The 24,669-nt window shown below is 43.8% G+C and overlaps 2 protein-coding genes across 2 annotated transcripts in view; one reads left to right on the top strand and one right to left on the bottom strand.

Annotated features, from left to right (window-relative positions):
- Positions 1-5,761: 5,761 nt before the first annotated feature.
- Positions 5,762-24,669, top strand: part of LOC139181547 (zinc finger protein 630-like) — a 38,422-nt gene continuing 19,514 nt past the window's right edge. Inside the window, 6 exon segments of the mRNA XM_070785059.1 lie at positions 5,762-5,900; positions 6,150-6,245; positions 6,425-6,663; positions 6,665-7,319; positions 15,626-15,741; positions 17,301-17,453. Coding sequence (XP_070641160.1) covers positions 5,762-5,900; positions 6,150-6,245; positions 6,425-6,663; positions 6,665-7,319; positions 15,626-15,741; positions 17,301-17,453 — 1,398 coding nt within the window.
- Positions 16,592-23,410, bottom strand: LOC139181285 (protein SSX1-like). Its single transcript, XM_070784242.1, has 7 exons — positions 23,293-23,410; positions 22,729-22,843; positions 22,281-22,376; positions 20,764-20,813; positions 18,371-18,509; positions 17,225-17,512; positions 16,592-16,765 (listed from the first exon to the last, which is right to left on the bottom strand). Exons 1-6 carry the CDS (start codon positions 23,356-23,358, stop codon positions 17,229-17,231), a joined length of 750 nt encoding a protein of 249 aa, XP_070640343.1. The 5' UTR covers positions 23,359-23,410; the 3' UTR covers positions 16,592-16,765; positions 17,225-17,228.

Raw genomic sequence — 24,669 nt, 5'->3', positions numbered from 1 at the left:
ACTCCAGTACTCTTGCCTGGAAAATCCCATGGATGGAGGAGCCTGGTAGGCTGCAGTCCATGGGGTTCCTAAGAGTCGGACACGACTGAGCGACTTCACTTTCACTTTCATGCCTTGGAGAAGGAAATGGCAACTCACTTCAGTGTTCTTGCCTGGAGAATCCCAGGGACGGGGGAGCCTGGTGGGTTGCCATCTATGGGGTCGCACAGAGTCGGACACGACTGAAACGACTTAGCAGCAGCAGCAGTAGCAGGGTGAATGCTGGGATTTCAAGGGGTGAGCAAAGGAGGTCTATAGGGTGAGTGAAAGGGACTTGGGATGAGTGATGGAGGGTCTGTTTCGGGAAAGTGATGGGGGGCCTGTGAGGTGAGCAATAGGAGGTCTATAAGATGAGTGGTGAGGTTCTATGGGGACAGGAATGGGAATGTGTAGGGATGTCATGTTGCGATTCTTTGGGACCAGGTGGCTCTTTTAGACCAATAGTAAATACATCCATTAATAAACAAAAATCCCCGCCCTTGTGGTTTCAGCATTCCAGTGGAAGAGTCAGTCACGGAAGTTTTGATTTATTTTCCCTGATGACTACCTTTTCATATATGCATTGATTACTTGGAGATCCTATTTTGTGAGGTGCCTAGTCAGATCTTTAGCTCATTTTTATTTTGCATCCCTTGCTTTTTCCTTATTGGTTTGTAGGAGTTGGTTTCATATAGTCGGATACCACTCTTTTACTTGTGATATGTGTTTTGCAACTATCTCCTTAATTTTTGGTTTCTCTTTTCCTTATGTGGCTTTGAATACCAAAGAAATTCTCACACTGTTAAGGACGTTCTAGGACCTGGAACAGATTTCCCAACCTGGGGATCTGACAAAGGGACTTAGAACCCCCAGGGAATTTGACTCTAGAGGCCAGTGTGATTTGATTACAGAACTTCCACAGGACTGGGGAAACAGACTCTGGGAGGGCACAAAGAAAACCTTGTGCACACCAGGAGCAGTGTCCCCACAAGAGACTGAGCCAGACTTGCCTGTGAGTGTCCAGGAGTCTCCAGCGGAGGTGTGGATCAACAGTGGCCTGCTGTGGGGTCAGGGAAACTGAATAAAACAGTGGGTACATAAGTCCTTTTGAAGGAGGTTACCATTACCATAGTTTGGCCTCAAGCCAAACAACATGGAGGGAACACAGCTCCACCCATCAACAGAAAACTGGATTTAAGATTTACTGAGCATGGCCCTGCCCATCAGAACAAGACCCAGACTCCTCCACAGTCAGTCTCTCCCATCAGGAAGCTTCCAGAAGCCTCTTATCCTTATCCATCAGAGGGCAGACAGAATGAAAACCACAATCACAGAAAACTAACCAAACTGGTCACATGAATTGCAGCCTTGTTTAACCCAATGAAGCAATGAGCCATGCCCTGTAGGGCTACCCAGGATGGACGGGTCATGGTGGAGAGTTCTGACAAAACGTGGTGCACTGGAGAAGGGACCGGCAAACCACTTCAGTATTCTTGCCTTGAGAACCCCATGAATAGTATGAAAAGGCAAAAAGATAGGACACTGAAAGATGAACTCCCCAGGTCAGTAGGTGCCCAATATGCTACTGGAGGCCAGTGGAGAAATAACTCCAGAAAGAATGAAGAGACGGAGCCAAAACCAAAAACAATACCCAGTAGTGGATGTGACTGGTGATGGAAGTAAATTTCGATGCTGGAAAGAACAATATTGCATAGGAACCTGGAATGTTAGGTCCATGGATCAAAATAAATTGGAAGTGGTCAAACAGGAGATGGCAGGAGTGAACATCGACATTTTAGGAATTAGTGAACTAAAATGGACTGGAATGGGCGAATTTAGTTCAGATGACCGTAATATCCACTACCATGGGCAAGAATTCCTTAGAAGAAATGGGAAAAAGTGAAAGTGAAGTCGCTCAGTCGTGTCCGACTCTTTGCGACCCCATGGACTGTAGCCTTCTCCATCCATGGGATTTTTCCAGGCAAGAATACTGGAGTGGATTGCCATTTCCTTCTCCAGGAGATCTTCCTGACCCAGGCTCCCGCATTGTAGGCAGATGCTTTACCGTCTGAGCCACCAGAGAAGAAGAAATGGAGTAACCCTCATAGTCAACGAAAGAGTCTGAAATGCAGTACTTGGGTGCAATCTCAAAAATGACAGAATGATCTCTGTTCGTTTCCAAGGCAAACTATTCAGTATCACAGTAATCCAAGTCTATGCTCCAACCACTGATGCTGATGAAGCTGAAGTTGAACGGTTCTATGAAGACCTAACAAGACCTTCTAGAAATAACACCCAAAAAAAAAAAAAAGATGTCTTTTCATCATAGGGGACTTGAATGCAAAAGTAGGAAGTCAAGAGATACCTGGAGTAACAGGCAAACTTGGCCTTGGAGTACAGAATGAAGCAGGGGAAAAGCTAACAGAGTTTTGCCAAGAGAATGCACTGATCATAGCAAACACTCTCTTTCAACAACACAAGAGAAGACTCTACACATGGACATCACCAGATGGCCAATACCAAAATCAGATTGATTTTTTTTTTTTTAAAGATGGAGAAGCTCTGTACAGTCTGCAAAAACAAGACCAGGAGCTGACTTTGGCTCAGATCGTGAACTCCTTATTTCAAAATTCTTTGATATACAATAGTAAGAATTATAATAAGAATATTCACATCTACTGTGTGCCAGGCACCATTATAATAAATTCTAATGGAATTAACTCATCTAATATACCCAGAAATGCTTTGTGCTAGGTCCTATTATTATCCCCATTTTTCAGATGAATAGACTGAGGTGCAGCTAGTACATGGTCTAGACAGAACTCTAAAGCAGTGAAGTCATAAATAAGGGAACAACCTTATAAAAATTTCTTTGCATATTTGTATAGGTCAAATTCTTAGACGTAAGTATGCTAGATTAGGGAGCAAGCATATTTAAAATGTAAAGAGTATTTCTTAAATTCTATTTTGATATTGTATAATCAGCTTCTACATGTAGTTAAAAATCGTTTACAAGGAGGGCCACTTCCCAATATTTTATCCACTACCAGATAGCATCAGTGTTTTTCATGCTTGTTGTTTTTAAGGTTGAACGTTATATCTTCTTTTCATCTGCTTTTCTTTAATGATTAAATGAGCATCAGCATCTTTTCACGTTTGTATTCGCCATTTTGTGTTTCCCTGTAAATCTTCCATTCCCTTCTTTGTCTTTTGCTTATTGCTTTCTAACAGCTAGAAACACAAGCTGGAATCAAGATTGCCGGGAGAAATATCAATAACCTCAGATATGCAGATGACACCACCCTTATGGCAGAAAGTGAAGAGGAACTCAAAAGCCTCTTGATGAAAGTGAAAGTGGAGAGTGAAAAAGTTGGCTTAAAGCTCAACATTCAGAAAACGAAGATCATGGCATCCGGTCCCACCACTTCATGGGAAATAGATGGGGAAACAGTGGAAACAGTGTCAGACTTTATTTTTCTGGGCTCCAAAATCACTGCAGATGGTGACTGCAGCCATGAAATTAAAAGACGCTTACTCCTTGGAAGAAAAGTTATGACCAACCTAGATAGCGTATTCAAAAGCAGAGACATTACTTTGCCAACAAAGGTCCGTCTAGTCAAGGCTATGGTTTTTCCTGTGGTCATGTATGGATGTGAGAGTTGGACTGTGAAGGAGGCTGAGCGCCGAAGAATTGATGCCTTTGAACTGTGGTGTTGGAGAAGAGTCTTGAGAGTCCCTTGGACTGCAAGGAGATCCAACCAGTCCATTCTGAAGGAGATCAGCCCTGGGATTTCTTTGGAAGGAATGATGCTAAAGCTGAAACTCCAGTACTTTGGCCACCTCATGCGAAGAGTTGACTCATTGGAAAAGACTCTGATGCTGGGAGGGATTGGGGGCAGGAGGAGAAGGGGACGACAGAGGATGAGATGGCTGGATGGCATCACTGACTCGATGGACGTGAGTCTGAGTGACCTCCGGGAGTTGGTGATGGACAGGGAGGCCTGGCGTGCTGCCATTCATGGGGTCGCAGAGAGTCGGACACGACTGAGTGACTGATCTGATCTGAATATGAATTTTGAAGTACACATTAAAACTTTTTTCTGGCTAGGTGGGGATTTATCTCTCAACCTTTTTGTCGGTTCTCACTAGAATGCAAGCTCCTCGAGGGAAGGTATTTTAACCAGGTTTCTTTCCTATTGTATCCCCTGTCCTTAGACATTGCCTGGTATTCAGCAGGTGCTCAATAACTGCTTGTTGAGTGGATGAATGCGTTTTTCACTTAACAATATATTTTAGAGATTGTTGCATGTGAATCTATGTAGTTTCCTTACTGCTTTTTATGACTCCATATGGTATTTCCTCGTGGGGATTGAAGCATAATTGATTCATCCAACCCCCCATGAGGCTGTTTACATGCTTTTGCTACTATAAACAGTACTATAGTGCAATATCTTCACATGTGCTATTTTGCTCATGTCTATGAGTATTTATATAAAATAATTTCTAGAAATGGAATTGCTAGTCAGAGGATATGTACATGTAGAATTATGATGAATATTGCCGAATTAATTGCCCTTAAAATATATTGTACTAGCGTATACCCACAATTTGAGTGTGCTTGACATTTTCACCAACTCAGTGACTTATCAAACTTCAATCTTCAATAAAATATAAAGGAAATGTGATGTCTTCTTTTAATTTGCATTTCTCTTCATGCAAATAAAGCCAAGCATCATTTTACATGCTTAGGATCAATTTGCATCCTCTTTTTTGTGAATTGGTAGTCCTGTCCTTTGACTATTTTTTTAAGTTAAGTTGTTGGTCTTTTTATTCTTGCTTTGTAGGAGCTCTCTCACTCTGCTGAGGACATTAACTTTTGTCCATCCTGTGTGCTGTGCCCATATCTTCTCTCCAGTTCATTGCTTGTTCTTTGAGCTATGATATATTTTGCCATGCAGTATAGAAAGTAGTCAAATTTATCAGTTTTCCTTTGTGGCACCTGTGTTTTGTAGCATGCTTTGTTAGAAGAGTCTTCTCCACTTTAAAATCATTATATATATATATATATATATATATATTTAAAGCAAATCCGTCTCTCCTGTCTTTATTTTATGGCTTCCCTTTTTCTTTGTTTAAACTTTTGTTAGATCTAATTTTTTTTTTATGGGTACAGAATTAAATAGAGAATTCAACTTTACATTTCTTTCTGATAACTGCCCAGTTTTGAGTAATTTATCTTTTCTATACTTATTTGAAGTGCTACCTTTATTATGTATTAAATTTTCCACTTTTATTTGCATCTATTTTTAGGCTGTCTTGGAGAAGGAAATGGCAACCCACTCCAGTATTCTTACCTAGAGAATCCTGTGGACAGAGGAGCCTGATGGGCTGCTGTCCATAGGGTCCACAGAGTTGGACACGACTGAAGCGACTTAGCATGCATGCATGCATTGGAGAAGGAAATGGCAACCCACTCCAGTGTTCTTGCCTGGAGAATCCCAGGGACAGAGGAGCCTGGTGGGCTGCCATCTATGGGGTCGCACAGAGTTGGACATGACTGAAGTGACTTAGCAGCAGTGGCGGCGGCAGCTTAGGCTCTCTACTCTGTCCTGCTAACTATTCTTGCTAATGGCAGGGTTTCACATTCTTTTTCTCATTAACTATGCTACACAAAGTACAAAGTAGGCATCCTACAGGTATTGCTGTGGTAAAAATGATCAGAATGAGCAGATTGTACAGGAATATGCTGTTACAGGAACCAGTGACATTTGAGGATGTGGCTGTGGACTTCACCCAGGAGGAGTGGCAGCAGCTGGCCCCTGCTCAAAAGACCCTACACAGGGATGTAATGCTGGAGATCTATAGCCACCTGGTCTCTGTGGGTAAGGGAAAATTCTCTGTATAACAATGAGTGAAATCCTCTTCATCTTTCAGAAATGTCAAGACCATGACCTTTATGATTTTTTACAAACAGGATGTTTTATCATTTCAGTTTTTTATGTTTATATTTTTGCTATATTTGGAATTGATTTTTGAGAGTTAAAGATCTATCTTTGCTGGGAGTTCCCTTTTTTCTCCTCATGAGTTTCTGAGCTGCCAAGACCAAGGTGATTGTAATTTTTCCTTAACAGGGTGTTCATATTTAAAACTAGACATAATCTCCAAGTTGGAACATGGAAAGGACCCGTGGACTATAGAGAGTGAGTTGTCAAGGTGGACCTATTCAGGTAAGTGAGAATTGGGGAAATGGCTTATAGAACATTTTCTTCTTCCCTGACATGAGTGGCTTCCTCTCTTCCTTAAAATTTGTTAGTCCTCCTTTTTAATATCCATCAGCCTCCTTCTTAGAATGTCTGTTCATTCCTGTTTTCTTTTTGGTGTCTATTTTACCTTTCTCTTCTTTCAGGTAGAGAGAAAAGCTCTGATTCTTGTCAGCAGATCATTTCTGGGGAACTTTCATTTCAAATGGAGATACTGGAAAGAGCCCCAAAGGATAATTCATTGTGCTCTGTCTTTAAAGTCTGGTATATTGATGGTCAGCTAGATAGATATCGAGGAAACCAAGGCAGCGTTTTGAGGCAGATCACCGTCTTCAGCCATGAAACAATGACCAAGAAGAGAGGCCCTAAATGTAATGTATTTGGAAAAAATATTCAGTGGATGCATAGACCTTGATCCTTCAAGTAAAACACTCCATCACTTTGATTCATGTGAAAAGAGCTCGAAATCTAATTTAGACTCACTGACTTGTAATAGGAGCTATATAAGAAAGAACCCCATTGAGAGATTTGGATGTGGGAAACCACTTAGCTATAGTTCATTTTGTTCAGTGCCTGAGAAAATTCACATTGGAATGAAATCCCATGCACACAGTCAATGCGAAAAAGTTATAAATCATAAGCAAGCCCATATTCAGTATAAGAAAGTTCAAGTTGGGGAGAAACAAAATGTTTGTAGTGTGTGGGGGAAGGGCTTTATTAAGAAGTCACAGCTTGTTATACATCAAAGAGTTCATACTAGGGAGAAACTGTATGTATGTGGAGATTGTGGAAGAGCCTTCATTGAGAAATCACACCTCACTGTGCATCAGAGGATTCACACTGGGGAGAAATCCTATGAATGTTCTGAGTGTGGGAGGGCCTTCCCCCAGAAGTCTCTCTTCATTGTTCATCAGAGAGTCCACATTGGAGAGAAACCTTATGAATGTTTGGAGTGTCAAAAGGCCTTCTCCCAGAAGACACATCTCATTATACATCAGAGAGTTCATACCAGAGAGAAGCCCTTTGGATTCAGTGAGTGTGGTAAGCTAGTGGAGGTGATGGAATTCCAGTTGAGCTATTTCAAATCCTAAAAGATGATGCTATGAAAGTGCTGCACTCGATATGCCAGCAAATTTGGAAAACTCAGCAGTGGCCACGGGACCGGAAAAGTCAGTTTTCATTCCAATCCCAAAGAAAGGCAATGCCAAGGAATACTCCACCTACTGCACAATTGCACTCATCTCACACTCTGGTGTATGATAAGAGGTGACTTCTGAGAGAAGGCTTTTCCACATTCTGTACATGCATAAGGTGATGGTAATGTGGTAATATAAAAGTAATGCTCAAAATTCTCCAAGCCAGGCTTCAGCAATACGCGAACCATGAACTTCCAGATGTTCAAGCTGGTTTTAGAAAAGGCAGAGGAACCAGAGATCAAATTGCCAACATCCGCTGGATCATTGAAAAAGCAAGAGAATGCCAGAAAAACATCTACTTCTGCTTTTTTTACTACGCCAAAGCCTTTGACTGTGTGGATCACAATAAACTGTGGAAAACTTTTAACAGATAGGAATACCAGACCGCCTGACCTTCCTCTTGAGAAATCTGTATGCAGGTCAGGAAGCAACAGTTAGAACTGGACATGGAACAACAGGCTGGTCCCAAATAGGAGAAGGAGTATGTCAAGGCTGTGTATTGTCACGCTGCTTATTTAACTTATATGCAGAGTACATCATGAGAAGCGCTGGGCTGGATGAAGCACAAGCTGGACTCAAGATTGCTGGGAGAAATATCAATAACCTCAGATATGCAGATGACATCACCTTTATGGCAGAAAGTGAAGAAGAACTAAAGAGCCTTTTGATGAAAGTGAAAGAGAAGAGTGAAAATGTTGGCTTAAAGCTCAACATTCAGAAAACTAAGATCATGGCATCTGGTCCCATCACTTCATGGCAAATAGATGGGGAAACAGTGGAAACAGTAGCTGACTTTATCTTTTGGGGGGCTCCAAAATCACTGCAGATGGTGACTGCAGCCATGAAATTAAAAGACGCTTACTCCTTGGAAGGAAAGCTATAACCAACCTAGACAACATATTAGAAAGCAGAGACATTACTTTGCCAACAAAGGTCCATGTAGTCAAGGCTATGGTTTTTTCAGTAGTCACGTATGGATGTGAGAGTTGGAGTATCAACAAAGCTGAGCGCTGAAGAATTGATGCTTTTGAATTGCGGTGTTGGAGAAGACTCTTGAGAGTCCCTTGGACTGCAAGAAGATCAAACCTAAAGGAAATCAGTCCTAAATGTTCATTGGAAGGACTGACACTGAATCTGAAACTCCAGTACTTTGGCCACCTGATTCGAAGAACTGACTCCTTGGAAAAGACCCTGATGCTGGGAAAGATTAAAGGCAGGAAGAGAAGAGGACGCCAGAGGATGAGATGGTTGGATGGCATCACTGACTCGATGGATATGAGTTTGAGCAAGTTCTGGGAGTTGGTGATGGGCAGGGAGGCCTGGTGTGCTGCAGTCCATGGGGTCACAAAGAGTCGGACATGACTGAGCGACTGAACTGAACTGTACACTCCACTCCAACACCTCACAGATTGACTGGTATCAATCACTTTTGCCGATCAGGTGAAACTCTAAGAATTGCTTATTGAAGAAAGTGAAAAATCTGCCCAACTTTCTTATAATACCCAGGCATCCATGCGTGCTAAGTCGCTTCAGTCGTGTCCGACTCTTTGTGACCCCATGGAGTGTAGCCCACCAGGCTCCTCTGCCCATGGGATTCTCCAGGCAAGAATACTGGAGTGGGTTGCCATGCCCTCCTCCAGGGGATCTTCCCGACTCAGGGATCGAACCCGAGTCTCTTATGTCTCCTGCATTGGCAGGCAGGTTCTTTACCACGAGTGCCACTTGGGAAGCCCATAATACTCACAACAGGCCACAGATGCAATCTTGATACATTCTACCACCACTGCCATCAGCCCTGGCAAAATGTAGAATCCAAGGGACATTCTCTGAACACAATATAATAAAATGAAAACAACTTTTTCTCTAGGAACTTTAAAAAACACCCTTAAAGACTGTCTGAAGATGGCTGTTTGAACAAACTTGTGTACTTCCCCACTGCACCACTGAAGTGATGGAAAGGTTTCATTAATTCCTGGAAAAGAAGAAAGGGTGCCATCCAGGAACCAGGAATTGTGAAGGATTTCTAAAAAAAGAAAGCAGTGCACATAAGGTTTACAAGGGTGAAGAGAACCAGAAGCCCAGAGGAGCAGGTGGAAGCAACTAAGAAAGTAAGAGTGTATCCAGAGAAACCCCAGGTGGAGGGTAAATACATAGAAAGAGCAAGAACTGCCCCCAGAACTACAGGGCTAGTTGCATCATCAACACCCTTACATGGGTAGACAGCACTCTACTGACTTCTAATAATGGTGAACTCCCTACTTGCCACCTGGGAAGGGCCTGAGGTTAGGTGTGGGGAATTCTGAGAAGGAAGCAAATTAGAGCCTGAGGCACCTTCAGCCTCCACAGTAATAGTGAAAGACAGAAACACATCTGTAGAGAGGGGATCACTTCCAGTCTGTGTGCTCCATGGCCAATCACCCCAAAGCAAACAGGATCCTCAGGTGTCTTACACACTTATGGAGAGTCTGAATGGGTGATACCTCAATCCATGCATTTTGTGAATACCACATGCAGATAAAACTGTAAAACACATAAAACATTGTTCAAAGCAACATTATCCTATGCCAAGCGTTGAAAAACTGTCCCTACAAGAACATGTGTCTCCCTAAAGGAGAATAAATCCATTTACTAAACCAAGAGAATAAAGTGAACTGGACTCAATCCACAGCAATATTATGAAGACAGTATAGTTTTCTCATTGTCTCCCAGTCTCCTTTCTGCCTTTGTCCCCCATCCAATACCTTCCTGATTTCTAAAGTCTAGTGTTTCATCAAAAGTAGAAATATGTTTACCATGGTTCCCATATAATTTCTTTTACAGTGTAGTTGGTTGGCTGATTTTCAAGGCAAAAGGTGTCTGCCCCTAGCAGTGTACCCCAAGCCCTCTGTCTCTAATGGAAGGGTAAATCTGTCCCCTTTAGCAGTTCCTTCAGATGTGAACTGGATAGCAGGGTCTGGCCACTCCCCTGAGTCTCAGGCCCCCTACCAATCATGTAGGCTCTTTTGAGAGAGACTATAATAGAAAATAAAGCTAACAAAAATGGACAGAATGTGGATACAGTAAATTATAAAACTTTATGGAAGACTTAAGACCTTAAAAATGGAGACAAAGCCCAGGTTCTCGGATAGGAAGGCTCAACTACATAAAGATGTCATTAACCCCCAAATTGATCTATGAATTAACTGAAATTCCAGTCAGAATCCCAACAGGGACCCCCCTTTTTTTTCCAATCATGGAACTTGACCAGTAGATTCTAAAATGTACCCAGGAGTTCAAAGGACCTAAAGAAGTACAAAGAGGAAGCACTTGCCTTCTGAACAGTCAATCCTATTGTGGAGCTATTGTCCATGACATGGGATGGTGCTGGCACAGGGATTAGCAGATTGATCCTGGGACAGAAAAGAAAGCAGAGAAGCAGAACCACACACGAATACCCTTGACATTAAGCTGAGGTGGCCCTCAGAGCAGGGGGAACAAGAAGACTCATTCATCATCAACTTTCTCCCTTAAGAGGATGACAGGAACCCGTCTCTCACCTTGTCAGCCTTTCTCATAGAGCTTTGTACACAGTCAAGGCTTAATAGGAGCCTGATGATAAATTGAGTGAGAAGAATTGTACTATTTGCCTACCCTCGCTGAGAGATTGCCTCTGTCTAATGCCTGAAATCTCTCCATTTAAACAACATTCCTTTAGCTAAGGGTTTCAACCTTGGCACCATTGACATTTGAAGGGGGGTTGGATTATTTTTCTTGGGGGGCACTGTTCTCTGCATTGAAAGTTGTTTAGCAGCATCCTTGATCTCTGTCCACTAGATGCCTATCCCCCTATCAAGTCATGGCAGCCAAAAATGTTTCCAGACATTGTTGAGTGTCCCCTAAGGGGACAAGATCCACACTTGCCCTCTCCCATTGAGAACCACTGGATTAGGCAGTTCTCCCACACCATACTCTCTTTTGTGACGTCATACCCTCCTTGTAGTTGACTTTAGAATGTTCACAAATATCCTATGCTTCCATAGGACTGCACACTTTCACCCCTTTGAGGGTCAGAGTTGGCCATTGGCCATTTGATGAGCTGGTTCATGCTTAGTCACTCCCTTTTCTCTCTGCTGGGCCACCCATGGGGCTACTCTGTGTCCTTGAGATCTGGCATGAGTGTGTTGATAATGTGCAGAAGAGCCCCAGTCTACCTGCAGTGGGCGTGCAGCATCCGTGAGAAATAAACTCTGATTGTCTGTCATTTGTTTATAACCCAATCTACCCTGAGCTGGCATCTCTGTCCACCAAAAGGAGAGAGCCTGAGCTGGCATCTCCCTCCACCTGTTGTGAAATAGAAAAAAATGTATATTGGCCTCTGCCCTGGGTTCCTGGAACAGAGCTCCAAAACCAGTGTAATTTCCTACGTGGTAAGAGCACTAACAGCATCTTTTGTTCTAATGAGGCAACTCTGTGTAGGGTCCTTGTCACCAGAAAGACCAAGCTATGATTACAGGCTTGGAATTTTCAGCCCCAACCCCCATCCTCCAGAGAAGGGAGAGGGCTGGAAAAGGAGTTAATATTTGATCATGCCTACGTGAGGAAGCTTCCATAAAATCCCATTAGCGTGGAGTTCCAGGAGCTTCCGTGTGGGTAAACACATCCATGCTGAGAGAGTGGGCACCCCCATGTCACAGAGACACAAGCTGTTGTGCCCTGAATCCTTCCAGAACTTACCCCCGGTTTCTCTACATCTGGCTGTTCATCTGTGTCCTTTATCACGTCCTTTTATTATATAATAAACCAGTCAATGTAGGTAAGTGCTTCCCTGAGTTCTGTGACCTATTATAGCAAATGACTGAATTTGAGAAGGGGGTCATAGGAACCTCTGATTTATAGCTGGTTGGTCAGAAGTACAGTGACAACCTGGGACTATGAACTGGCATCTGAGGTGGAAGGGACAGTCTTGTGGGACTGAGCTCTTAACTTGTCTGCACAAACTCCTGTTAGTGTCAAGATTGAATGGAATTGTAGGACACCCAGCTGATGACGCCGAGAATTTCTTTGGTGTGAGGAAAAAACCCACACATCCCAGAAGCGCTGTGAGTGTGGTAGTAGTGTGAGAGTGAAAAAGAGACATAAGAGTGTTTTCCCCAGACATCTGGGATGGCCCACCCCTACCCAGGTCAAGCCTGGGCCAAGCCTGGGAGCAGGAAGCCTCTAGGTTACACCTTCCAGGGGACCCTGGCTCAGAGGGGCATCATGAGGTTTCCTTGAACCTTCCCTGCAGGACTCAAAGCAGCAAGTCACCTGTTTGACACACACTGGGACCCTGGAGAAGGACTTTCCAAACTGCAGGTTGTGATTCATGGCCAATAGAATATTTTAAGGATTCTGAAAAGAATTGTGCATTTTAAATGAATTAGAATGAAATAACATAGCACATCACAAACAGAATAGACAATATTGGTGAATATCACATATATAAGGGTCAGTATTGTTCTGTGAAGCATTTGCTTTGGAGTCACTTGTACAATGTGTTCTTTACTGTGGGTCTTGGTGAATAAAGCTCAGAAGTGTTTTCTTGTGATGGATGTACTGCTCTTTCACACGTCCTTGCGTTTTCCCAATTCTTTACTAGGAATAGGATTCATTGTTTTTTCCCACTCCGTGACTTGTGGGATCTTAGTTCCCTGACCAGGGATGGAACTCAGGACCTTGGCAGTGAAAGCACAGAGTCCTAACCTCTGGACTGCCACGGAATTCCCAGAATTTTGCTTTATAACGAATCTTAAAAATTGCTGGAAGAGAAACAAGAAAGCCAGGAAGTAAAAAAAGAAAGAAAGAAAGTCATTTTGGACGCTCATCAGGAGAGCACATGCATCCACCTTGGACTCCAGGCTTGATTCGGGGCGCACCTGGGGCCACATAGAGGCTGACTTCTGGCATCAGGCAAAGCCATAGTCTCCCTGCATCTCAAAAATTTGATTTGTCAAATGGAGGAGGAGGGGGAGGAGGAAGAGAAGGAGGAAAAGGAGGGAGGGAAGGAGCTGTATCTACCCAGGGAACCTAAGGGAAAATGCTCGTCATGACCCCAGAGTGCTTTCAAGCCACCCTTCCCTGCACCCGTCTCCTCTGCTGGGAAATTCAGCTGGTTCATCCAATCTTCTTCAGGAGAAAGGAAAATAAAATCTTTCTGTATCTCTTTTGGACGTCCTCTTCTGTATCTGCATGGACAATAAGGTACACAATGTTCGTTAGCAGATTATTAAATTTGAGTAATGAAGAATGAAACTGGGGTAAAATAGAATTTATTTCTTCTTACAGCAAAGGCCAAGGTATCCAACCACCTGCAGAATCCTGCTCCAGGACTGGGGGCTGGGATACAGCATTTGTCAAAATAAAAGCTAGCAAGTTGGCCTGAGGCACAGGTAGAGTGACCTCACTGACCTGGGCAGCACCCACGTCTCCCTGCAGCATCAGGAAGGGTGTGCTGACAGTTCTAGGGGACCTCTGCCCCTAACCACCTGACCCCTCAAGGCTGTGATAGCCCTCACTTGGCCCTGGGTCTCCCTGGCCTCCCTACCAGACCCACTTCCACCCACCCTGTGTATCTCTGTCCTTCCCTGCCCCACTAGCACCAGATCTGCCTCTCCCTCTGGGCATACTCTGTCTCTAGGGTTCCTTGTCCACATCCTCTTCCCTAGATTTGAGGCAGAATTCAGAGGTCATTCAAGTCTCTCCACCCCCGAAATTTGTACCTATCTGCCTTAGTGTCTCTGAAGTCACAGTGAGCTCCACGCTCAGCTCTCCCTGCATGTGCCAGCTGGAGGAACTCTGGCATGAAGCTGCAGGTCTGTTGGTGTCTCTGTCTCTCATTACCTCTCTCTAGCTATATGATAGTGTCTGTCTGTGCACAGAGGTTGATTGTGGAGATAAGTGGGGAAATCCATACAAGATGCTTAGTATCACCCCAGGCACTTTGCAAGCAGAAGATGAATGTTAATTGTACTTCCTATGGTTATTATGGAAGGTGGGCTGAGAGGGGGAGACCCCAAGGGACCACACCTCTTTCCTTCTTGCAGACATTGTTCCTGGCCTGGGATGCAGACTCCTGGGCCTGGGACTTGTCTCACACAAAGGTATGACCTTGAACGACAAGACATTGTTATTCCTGGAGGAGTAGGTGGGGACTCAGATAAACTGGGAGGCCCTTGCCATGCAGCCACTGCTGGGAGGGTCATCCCTGTGAGGAAGAGTGTCTCTCAGAACATGCTGGTCAGAGAGGGTTTATGTGGGTGTCCACATCTGTCCATACCCCAGCCATGCTTCCTTTCCCACCTGTCTGTCATGGTCTACGCCACCTCTTAGGTCTAGAGATCCTCAGACTCCTAGGACAAGCTCCTTTTATGCAGCGTCCCCCACCCCCAAGGTCTTTAGGAGACCAGACCCAGGCCTAGCCCCAGGGCTGCTGTGTGGACAGCAATCCTGTAACCCTGAAGCTGTCATAGAGTGTTTGTAGGAGAAACACTGGCCCAGCAATTCTGGCCCAGCAACCATGGCTCCAACCTGGAGTTACAGGGACCAGTCAGAGTCCAGGAGCTCATCCTCTGCTGGTTTATGGTTTCTCCCATCTCTGATCCAAATCTGTTGGGTTGAGGGGGACGAGTCCAGAGGTGGGATGAAGGCAAGGGTAGGGGAGATGGCAGCTTCAGCAGGAGAGTGGAGACCTTCCAAGGCTGGATGAGAGCCAGGAGGCCAAGGCGATGGGCAGTGGATGGTCAAAATGGTGCAACACTGCAGCCATCTGGGGCTGGTGTTTGATGTCCCATGCAAGTCACCTTGGATTTCTGTTGGTAGCTTTAATGTCCCCCAACACACACAATGATTTGCTCTAAAATAGACTCTTCTCTTCCCTTCCCCAGAACTGACTGTTCCAGCTCTGTGGGTTGTGATGGTCCATCTGGGAGAGGGCTGTCCCATTATTAATACTTGACCCCCATCCTGGCTCCCAAGCCCTTGGACCTGACATGGGCAATTTCCTGCCTCTGTCCAGTGGAGTTTTCCATCTTTGGTCCCTTGTATCATGACTAAGTGATCTCTTCCTTTCCTGTTCACGACGGGCCCTACACTGGACCTCTTCTTCCCTATTCTTCCATGTTCCCCAATTGACAGTTTCATCTCTGTCTCCCCCCACACACTTTCAAATGGACTGTCCCAGCCCCATGACCCCGAAGATCTTGGAGAGAGCAACAGCCAAGGTGTCCAACCACCTGCAGAATCCCACTCCGGTACAGGGCAGGTACAGCATCCATCAGAATAAAAACTAGCAACAGCCCCCACTAGACTGGCACCTCCACGTGGGCAGGGACTGTTGTTTATCTTGTCCCTGATGTCTCTCCAGGACCTAGAATGGTGCTCAGTATGCAGTACAGACCCATTAGGTGTTGGATGAATGAACACTTTGATACAACAATTCCATTTCTAGGAACATGTGCTAAAGAAACACTGATACAGGTGCACAGGGCTGTGTGCACAAGAGTGGGAAGAGCAAACAACTGGGAAAATCTTGTAAATGTCTATTGTCAGTGACCGATGCTGAGTGAATGAATAATGGAGGTTTGGAGCATGTGTGGAACAGGAAACAGAGTGAGACAGACTTGTTCAGGACATGCTGCTAAAGAGGAAAAGCAGGGGAGAGATGCTCATATTGGTACCCTGTGGATGTGTGTAAATATAGAGAAAACCGTTTGCAATAAAACACACAGAACTGCCCTCAGTAGTTACATCTGGAGAGGGGGAGGTTAGTGCTGTTCTGTACAAAGAATATCTGACAATATTTGTTTATTTTTAAGGCAGCGGCATGGATGTGTGTGCATGCTAATTCACTTCAGTCATGTCCAACTTTGTGCGATCCCATGAACTGTATGTAGCCTTCCAGACTCCTCTGTCCATCAGATTTTCTAGGCAAGAATACTGGAGTGGGTTGCCAATGCCCTCCTCCAGGGGATTGCCCTGACCCAGGGATCAAACCTGCGTCTCTTGCCTCCTGCATTGGCAGGCAGGTTCTTTACCACTAGCACCACCTGGGAAGCCCTAGAAGCATGGATACACAGACAGAAACACACGGCAGGTATATGTCTTGCTCATTAACACAACTTTAATAACTAATAATGCTTGGCACATAGTAAGGAAAATCATGTTTAACTGTTGTGAACTGTTTATTTCATGTGCTAGGAATTCATAGCCGTGCCATGTTCATGAACAGCCACCAAGTTCTGCTTCTTATCTTGGGCACTTGTCACATCCGTGAGGCTGAGGCAAGGAAAGAGAAGGAAAATAAGTGACAATGAGCTCCCACTGACTGATAAATTACTATTCAGCTCCTCATTTTGACCTGCATGGCCCCTGTGCACTCCCATTCCATCCTGCCTTGTGGTCTATGTGCACCTCTCACTGCTCCTGAAGACCAACCTTGTGTTCAGGCTGCAGCGACTCTGTCAACTGTCCAGTGAGGTTTTCGGCTAGAGGAATGTGTCGCCTACATGCTAGAAGCTGACCTGGGGTTTGGGAGCCCACAGCATCCTGGGGAGGGAAGATCTCTGGATATACAGAGCAGGAAGTAGAAAAAGCATGGGAATCCTTCTCATTTAGCCTCAGAGCTGCACCCCCAAGGGACTGGGAGAAAGGAACAAGTGACAAGACAGGATACAACTAACATAAGAGAACAGTGCCTTTTGTGGGGATGTGGGGATGGAGAGAAAGCTTACTTACAGATTTAGTCATCTTCATCTTCCTCTTCCTCGGGATCACTGATCTCTTCATAGGCCACTGGTTTTCTTTTTCGCAGTCTGTTGGCCCAAACATTAACTGTGTTTCTATTGGATTCTTCCTCGTGATCGCTGATCTCTTCTTGGGCAACTGGTTCTCTTTTTTGCCCTCTGTTGGCCCACACATCAACCGTGTTTCCATTGGATTCTTCCTCAGGATCACTGATCTCTTCGTAGGCAACCGGTTTTCTTTCTCGCAGTCTGATGGCAGAAACCTTCTTTTTCTTGGATCCTGGAGAAGAGTTGGTACATGGGTGTTGGGTGGGTTAGGGAGTGTCGGGTCCTGTTTTGTGAGATAAGGAGATGCCTCCTCCCTCCCCAGGTGTCCACAGGACTTCTACACAGTCTGTTTTGCACACTTTCTGGCTCCAAGAGGCTGAGAGGTTAGACCCACACCAATACACACCAAACAGCAGTTAGAGTTTTAGCTTCTGGCTCCTTTCACCAGTAAGTAATTCAGATTACTTACCACATTTATTCCGACCGTCTTTCACTCAGCAGATATTAAAGGCATATCGTGTGTCAGGCATTGAGCTGAGGGTGGGGATAAAACTCTGAGTAAGATGTGTTCCCAAGTTATCACAGATGGAATGACCTGAGTTCCCCCACCAGGGATTGAACCCATGCTCCCTGCAGAGTAGGTGCAGTCTTAACCACTGGACTGCCAGGGAAGTCCCTTGAATTGAACACCTTTGAACAGCCTGTGAACTTGGATTCTTTATTTCCATTTTATGGACTAGGAATCTGGAGCTCAGAGAATTTGAAAGGCTTGCCCCCAGTTACATGGCTTTCATATGGATGACAACTCAGATCTGTGATTCTGTAAGTTACACGTTTTTAAAACAAATTTGGCCATGCCAAGTGGTTTGTGGGATCTTAGTTCCTTGATCAGGGATCAAACCCAGGCCCCAGCAATGAGGACCCTGGAAGTCAGCTCAAATGTTTCAGCTGGAGCTGAGCAAGCTCTCAGCCCAGCCTGGCCCTAGGCCTGTCCAGGATCCATCTCCCATGGCTAACCCATTCACTTGAACATGGCCAGGGAAGACAGAGGAGTTGTTCCCAAACAAGTAAGAAAAGTGGTTTCTCTTACCTGCTGTTTTCTTACTCTGCTGAGCAGAGATACTTGCTTTTGCCTGGGAGCGCAGCTGTCTCTGAGCCTGCTCTGGGCCTGATGTTCCTGGTACTATCTTCGAACGTTTTTTTCCCTTTACAGGCTTCTTGGGCATCACCTTTTTAACGTGAAAGTCACATACAATCAGTATCCATTTCTCAAGTGCTTTAGAGCTTACAAAGTGTTTTCTTGTGCAGTACCTTAATTAACGTCCTCAACAAGTCTGAGGGATCATTATATTACCTGTACCTAAATTACGAAGAATCTAGGAAGTTAGAAGGAAATGGAATGGTCTAAATGAAGGGCGTTTCCAGGATTAGAACGCTTGTTTTCATGCTTTTTCCAGACTGACACCCTCACCAAGAGAAATCTCCAAGTGAGCAGGAGTGTGGTACACGGAAGATTTGGGAAAGTAGAGCGTTCTAACGATCCATGAGGTCTGTGAAAATGAGGAGGGGCTTCTATAAAATCTAAGGGATTGAAGATAAGATGGTTGACAGCTGCGGGGAGAGCAAATGGAACAATGTGCAGAGGGGACAAAACGCTGCTGGCAAATGGTGTGGGAGAGATGAATATAGGGAAAGGAGAAGAGAGAATGGTTCACATAAATTCACGCAGACAGCCAAGAAGGTGGTGCCAGATGTTGCATCCTGTCCTACCTCGGCAAGAACATTTCATGTGGAATTAGGTGAGGTGGTTCCTGTACCAATTCTACTTGTGTCAGGGTGTGTCGCTGACCAACGATCTTAAAGCCAACCTTCATTCAGCTCTTGTTTATAAAACTGTGAACGATAACTATATAATCAGCTCCCTTATTTATGCATCAGTGAACAATAACTGTAAAACAAGCTAAGTGAAAGAACTTTCTAAGGCTATAAATGCTGTTTAAATGTGATAACAATAAAAACAAACACTTTTATGATCCCTCTTTGAATTCTCTCTTCAACCGTGTCCACACTGCTACTGGTAACCCAACCACCAGATCCCTTTACCCTCTAAACTACAGTTTAACCTGCAATTGCAGAAGAACTCATTCAATAAACCTCTAAGGGTCTTCCTGGGCTGGAACTGGGACTTCAGAGATGCCTCAGGGGCAGACAAGGTCCCTAAGGAGCTCACAGAAGAGAGAGGCTGACAGTTCAAGTGATTCCCAAGCAACACAAAAGGGGCCCTGTTGTGAGAGTGGGTGTCTAAACAGAAGTGTCAGCAGCATCTGCAAAGTTTAGGGGAAACGCCTGAGCTTCAGAAACGTGTGGAAAAGCTTATAGGTTTGGAAATGGCTTGGGGCTTTGGATTAGACTACTACCACTGCCACTGTTGGGCTTCCCTGGTGGCTCAGATGTAAAGAATCTTCCTGCAATGCAAGAGATCCAGGTCTGATCCCTGGGTCAGTAAGATCCTCTGGAGAAGAGAACAGCCATTGTGGTCTCAAGCAGATTATTTAACATCACTGTACGACAGTATCTGCATTATTATGAGTAGTAGTATTTAATAATACTAATAATAACTTCATTATTATTTGGGGATAAAATGGCAGTAACATCATAGAGGTTTTAAGGGCTAAATACACTAATCCATGTGAATTGCCTAAAATAGTATCTGTCATCACTATGAAATCAAAAGAAGTAACAACTATTACAATTGTTGTTAATTATTATTTAGCTCTTGGTACTACATCAGGACTGCAGCCATGAAATTTAAAGACGCTTACTCCTTGGACGAAAAGTTATGACCAACCTAGGTAGTATATTGAAAAGCAGAGACATTACTTTGCCAACAAAGGTCCATCTAGTCAAGGCTATGGTTTTTCCAGTGGTCATGTATGGATGCGAGAGTTGGACTGTGAAGAAAGCTGAGCGCCGAGGAATTGATGCTTTTGAACTGTGGTGTTGGAGAAGACTCTTGAGAGTCCCTTGGACTGCAAGGAGATCCAACCAGTCCATTCTAAAGATCAGCCCTGGGGTGTTCTTTGGAACAAATGATGTTAAAGCTGAAACTCCAGTTCTTTGGCCACCTCATGCGAAGAGTTGACTCATTGGAAAAGACTCTGATGCTGGGAGGGATTGGGGGCAGGAGGAAAAGGGGACGACAGAGGATGAGATGGCTGGATGGCGTAACCGACTCGATGGACATAAGTTTGAGTGAACTCCGGGAGATGGTGGTGAACAGGGAGGCCTGGCGTGCTGCGATTCATGGGGTCGCAAAGAGTCAGACACGACTGAGCGACTGAACTGAACTACATCAGGAACTGTGATAAAGAGATCAGCAAAGGGAGGCAGTGAGGGCCAGGCTATTTTCCCACTTTTATCCCAATATTCACATCTACGGAGAGATAAACAGTCTCTGGTCCTTTGGATTTGCGAGGCACTCACCTTCTGGCATTTCCCCCCTTGCATGTTGGAAGTCCCTTGAGGAGGTTCATCTAAAAGGAGGTGACAAGTCAGAAATTTGTTTTTGTTGTTGGTAAATATTCTCAAACTGCAGAGACTCCTGTGGTATCAGGGATTTCTGCAGCAGAGGGTGACGAGTCCACTTATCATCAAAGAGTTACTCTGAGACCAGCCTCTGAATAACAATGATTTTGCTATTTATTTGCAGCATCTATTCAGAATTTTTCTTCTATGGTTTATAAAATGTAAACTAAACCCCATCACTGCCTTATCCTATCCTATTATGTATTTCTTACGTTTTTCCCCAAAGAAGTAAATTGATTGGTCTTTAGCCAAAAATCACTCTATACTTAAAATGGTGAATTTCACAGTAGGTCAATTACACCTTAATGAAACTGTTAAGTGTGAAATGAACCATGGATGATTTAGTCCAGTGGTTATAGAATGTTTCCAGTATAAAGATACCTCTTTAATATCAAAAACCTTGTAGCTACTCAAGCACTGGGTTCTTAGCCCTCTTACAGTAATTTTGGGAGCTTGTGGAATCTGGCCTGTTAAACTAGAGAGTCAAAGGGCTACTGGAGACATTTTGAACATTCTCACCCTGTCTTCTCACAACTGTGCTGTCAGAGCAAAAGAGCAAATGAACACATCCCATCCCCTTTTTAAGTGAGTACATACACTGCTCAGATTTCTAGACTCTGTCACTTTTTAAACCTTACATTGCCTCTGCTCATTGACCAGTAGGAAAGGTCAATGTGTGGAAGATTACTCTCTTAAACTCTCTTCCAAACTCAACACACAGAACCAGGTTCGATTAGGAGTGAGACAACTATTTGGTTTTGATAAAACGCAAGCAAACAGCCATATGTCATTACATAATATGTTAATCACTTTCTTAAGATAGTTACCCAATACCTATGCACTATTATTTTGGAAGTTTTGGGTGGATTTACACTTCAAATTTTTCTTAATCATCCTGTGATTCATTAATGGTGCTTAGCAAGAACTAACTCCTTTAAAAAAGAAATGTTTCAAACATGCATAAAATGATGGACAATAATATTTGAAACGTGCATCTACCATTGGGTCTAGTAGGATTTCAACATTATCTCACAACTACTTCAGATCGCTCTGAGCTCTTTATTCAAAACATAACAAAACACTATGGACAAGTCACAGCTGAAGCCATCTGTGTGGCCCTCACTGATCCCTACCCTCCTTCCTTTTCCACTTCTTCACTCCAGAGTTTGATGGGTTTTATTCTCATTCACGTTTTTATACATTTACCAAATACTTTCTATCCATAAAAATATATATATTCTCGTTTTGCATGTTTTAGGATTATATATGAATGGCCTCTGACTGTGCTTAACCCTCTGCATTCCATTTTTTTTCACTTAACCATGATGCTTTTGAGGGAACAAAGTCCTGAGAATCTTTCCCCATCTGGAACCCCGCATAAATGGGCTTCAGGAGACTCATTTCCTGTCACTTACCCTTTTCCCTGGGGTTCTTAGTTTTAGAATCACAGCGCTTGGATTTTGTGGCTCCATTTTTAGGACACATGAAAGCCGGTGGGGTACACTGGAGACCTAGAATGATGCACAATATTTGTTTCTTAACAAACAACCTGAGAGGAGGGGGAAATGCTGGGACACAGCACCAACAGTAAAGCTCATCAGCTGGGCAGGGGGAATCTGAACCACGGCCAGTGAGAGAGAAATGCATAGAATCCAGGTCTGAGCATCTCTGTGGCCACTCTCAGCCCACAGCCCTGCACAGGATTTAAAAGAGCAGAAGGGTTGAAAACTGCCCTGGGATTTCTTCGCACAGAAAAGGACAAATGTGGGACACTTGGCATAGCCTAAGAAGAATAAACCATGGCTTGTAAAGAGGAATCGTCATTTATTCCCAGCCTTGTCTGAACCCAGAACTTCCTATTACCTAGTCTAGTCATGGTTTCATAGTTTCTCTTCATATTCACATAGGTGATTTTCTCCGAGTATCCCAGACGTGCCCACTCTTTCTTAGAGAAGTATTGGGAAATAGTCTTGAAAGTCTAAAAAAGAAAGAAAAATAAATCCCAGCAATGATTCAGCTAAACATGTCTGACTTTCAGCCAGGAACTCTTCCTTGGCTGCAGGGCCTCCATGTTAGACCTATAAAGTAGAGCTAATAAACCCTCTCTAGTCATGGCTAACAGAGAAAATGGGTAACATCGCCTAGGCTCTCGTCTGGCATGTAGTAGGTGCTTAATGCTGGTGGCATGCTCTTCTCTCACCTTCCAGAATAGACTGAGAACCATCCAATCCAGTGCAAGATCACAGATCTTTTACCCAAGGATACCAGGCAAGGACAGAATGAGGGCCAGAAGCTCTGGATCTCCCCTTGACATGCTGCTCCTTGTCCCCAGTGCTTCTGACCCTCCCCCAACCCCCAATGCCCAGAAATCTAGTCACCATACAATGTCCCCTGGGCCACTCCTCTGCCCTCTCCAGATCAACTCACCTTGGATTTCTTCTCTAATTTCTTCCTGTCTTCCCTGGGGTTTTCCCAGAAGCTGCCTCTGTTCATGGCGCTTATCTAGAAGGAACACAGCCTGGGTCTCTCCAGTCACAAGGCCAAAGGTTCTGTCGGGGGATAAAGTGTTGAAGGAAGTCCACATTCAGTTAGTCACCTGTAATTAAGGTTCTACTTTTCTCCATCCTTGGCTTATCTGTCCTTGAGCAAGGACATGAGGGTGGGGAAATCAGATGAGAACAGGAAGCTGGAGGTCTCTGAGAGAAGTAGTGATTAGGGATGACATGTTTTCTGTCATGATCAAAGTAGCATTGAGTCTTTGAGGGAGGTTGGTTATTGTTGTTAGTAGTTTGCCTGGTTTGGCTTATTTTGAAGGAAAGATATCAGACACTTGTTGGGGAAGTAGTGAAGTGAATGCATAGTATTATTGAGGGGGGCTGTTTTGAGGCAAAGGAGGGGAGGGGAGGTAAGTCCCAGAGGTCATACGGTGTCTCTGATTGAAAGGTTTCAGTTTTCAGGCAGAGGGATGTGGGATTTTGCTCGGTTGAAAAGAAATGAAGATCACTAATATGAGTGGATTTAAAGTGTATTACTAGGCCCAAATCAATAAAATCAGAAATGAAGGAGAAGTTACAACCAACACCACATAAATATAAAGGATCATAAGAGATTACCTAGAGATGGCATTTTTCACAGAACTAGAACAAATAATTTTAAATTTTGTGTGGAAACCCAAAAGACCCCAAATAGCCAAAATAATCTTGAGAAACAAGAACAGAGCTGGGGGTATCACACTCACAAACTAGTAGCTGAAGGTGTCTTCAGACTATACTACAAAGCTACAGTAGTCAAAACAACATAGTACTGGCACAAAACCAGACACACAGATAGATGGAACAGATTATAAAGTCCAGAAACAAACCCATGCACATATGGTCAATTAATCTGTGACAAAGGAGACAAAAATATACGAGGGAGAAAAGACAATTCCCTTCAATAAGTGGTGCTAGGAATATTGGACAGCTGCATGTAAATAATGAAATTAGAACATTTTCTTACACCATATAAAAAATAAACTCAAAATGGATTACAGACCTAAATATAAGACCATAAAACTCCTAGAAGAAAATAGACAGAACACTCTTTGACATATATTGTAGCAATATGTTTTGGACCTGTCTCTTACAGCAAACTAAACAAAACCAAAACATGGTACCTCATTAAACTTAAAAGCTTTTTCACAGCAAAGGAAACCACTGACAAAACAAAAAGACAACCTACTGAAAGAGAGAAATATTTGCAAATGATATGAGTGATAAAGGGTTAATTTCTAAATTATATAAATAGCTTATAAAAATATTAAAA

Source organism: Bos indicus, chromosome X (genome assembly GCF_029378745.1).
Source record: "Bos indicus isolate NIAB-ARS_2022 breed Sahiwal x Tharparkar chromosome X, NIAB-ARS_B.indTharparkar_mat_pri_1.0, whole genome shotgun sequence".
Classification (NCBI taxonomy): Eukaryota; Metazoa; Chordata; class Mammalia; order Artiodactyla; family Bovidae; genus Bos; species Bos indicus.
The sequence above is the reverse complement of the archived record's forward strand: the minus strand, read 5'-3'. Positions and strand labels throughout refer to the sequence as shown.

Excerpts from the sequence above, each read along its gene's own strand:
- LOC139181285 (XM_070784242.1), bottom strand. The coding sequence starts at position 23,358 with ATGAACAGAGGCAGCTTCTGGGAAAACCCCAGGGAAGACAGGAAGAAA. Across the intron at positions 20,814-22,280 it reads TAAGAACCCCAGGGAAAAGG|ATGAACCTCCTCAAGGGACT; the intron begins GTAAGTGACAGG and ends ACCTCCTTTTAG. Across the intron at positions 17,513-18,370 it reads GCAGAGTAAGAAAACAGCAG|GATCCAAGAAAAAGAAGGTT; the intron begins GTAAGAGAAACC and ends ACTCTTCTCCAG.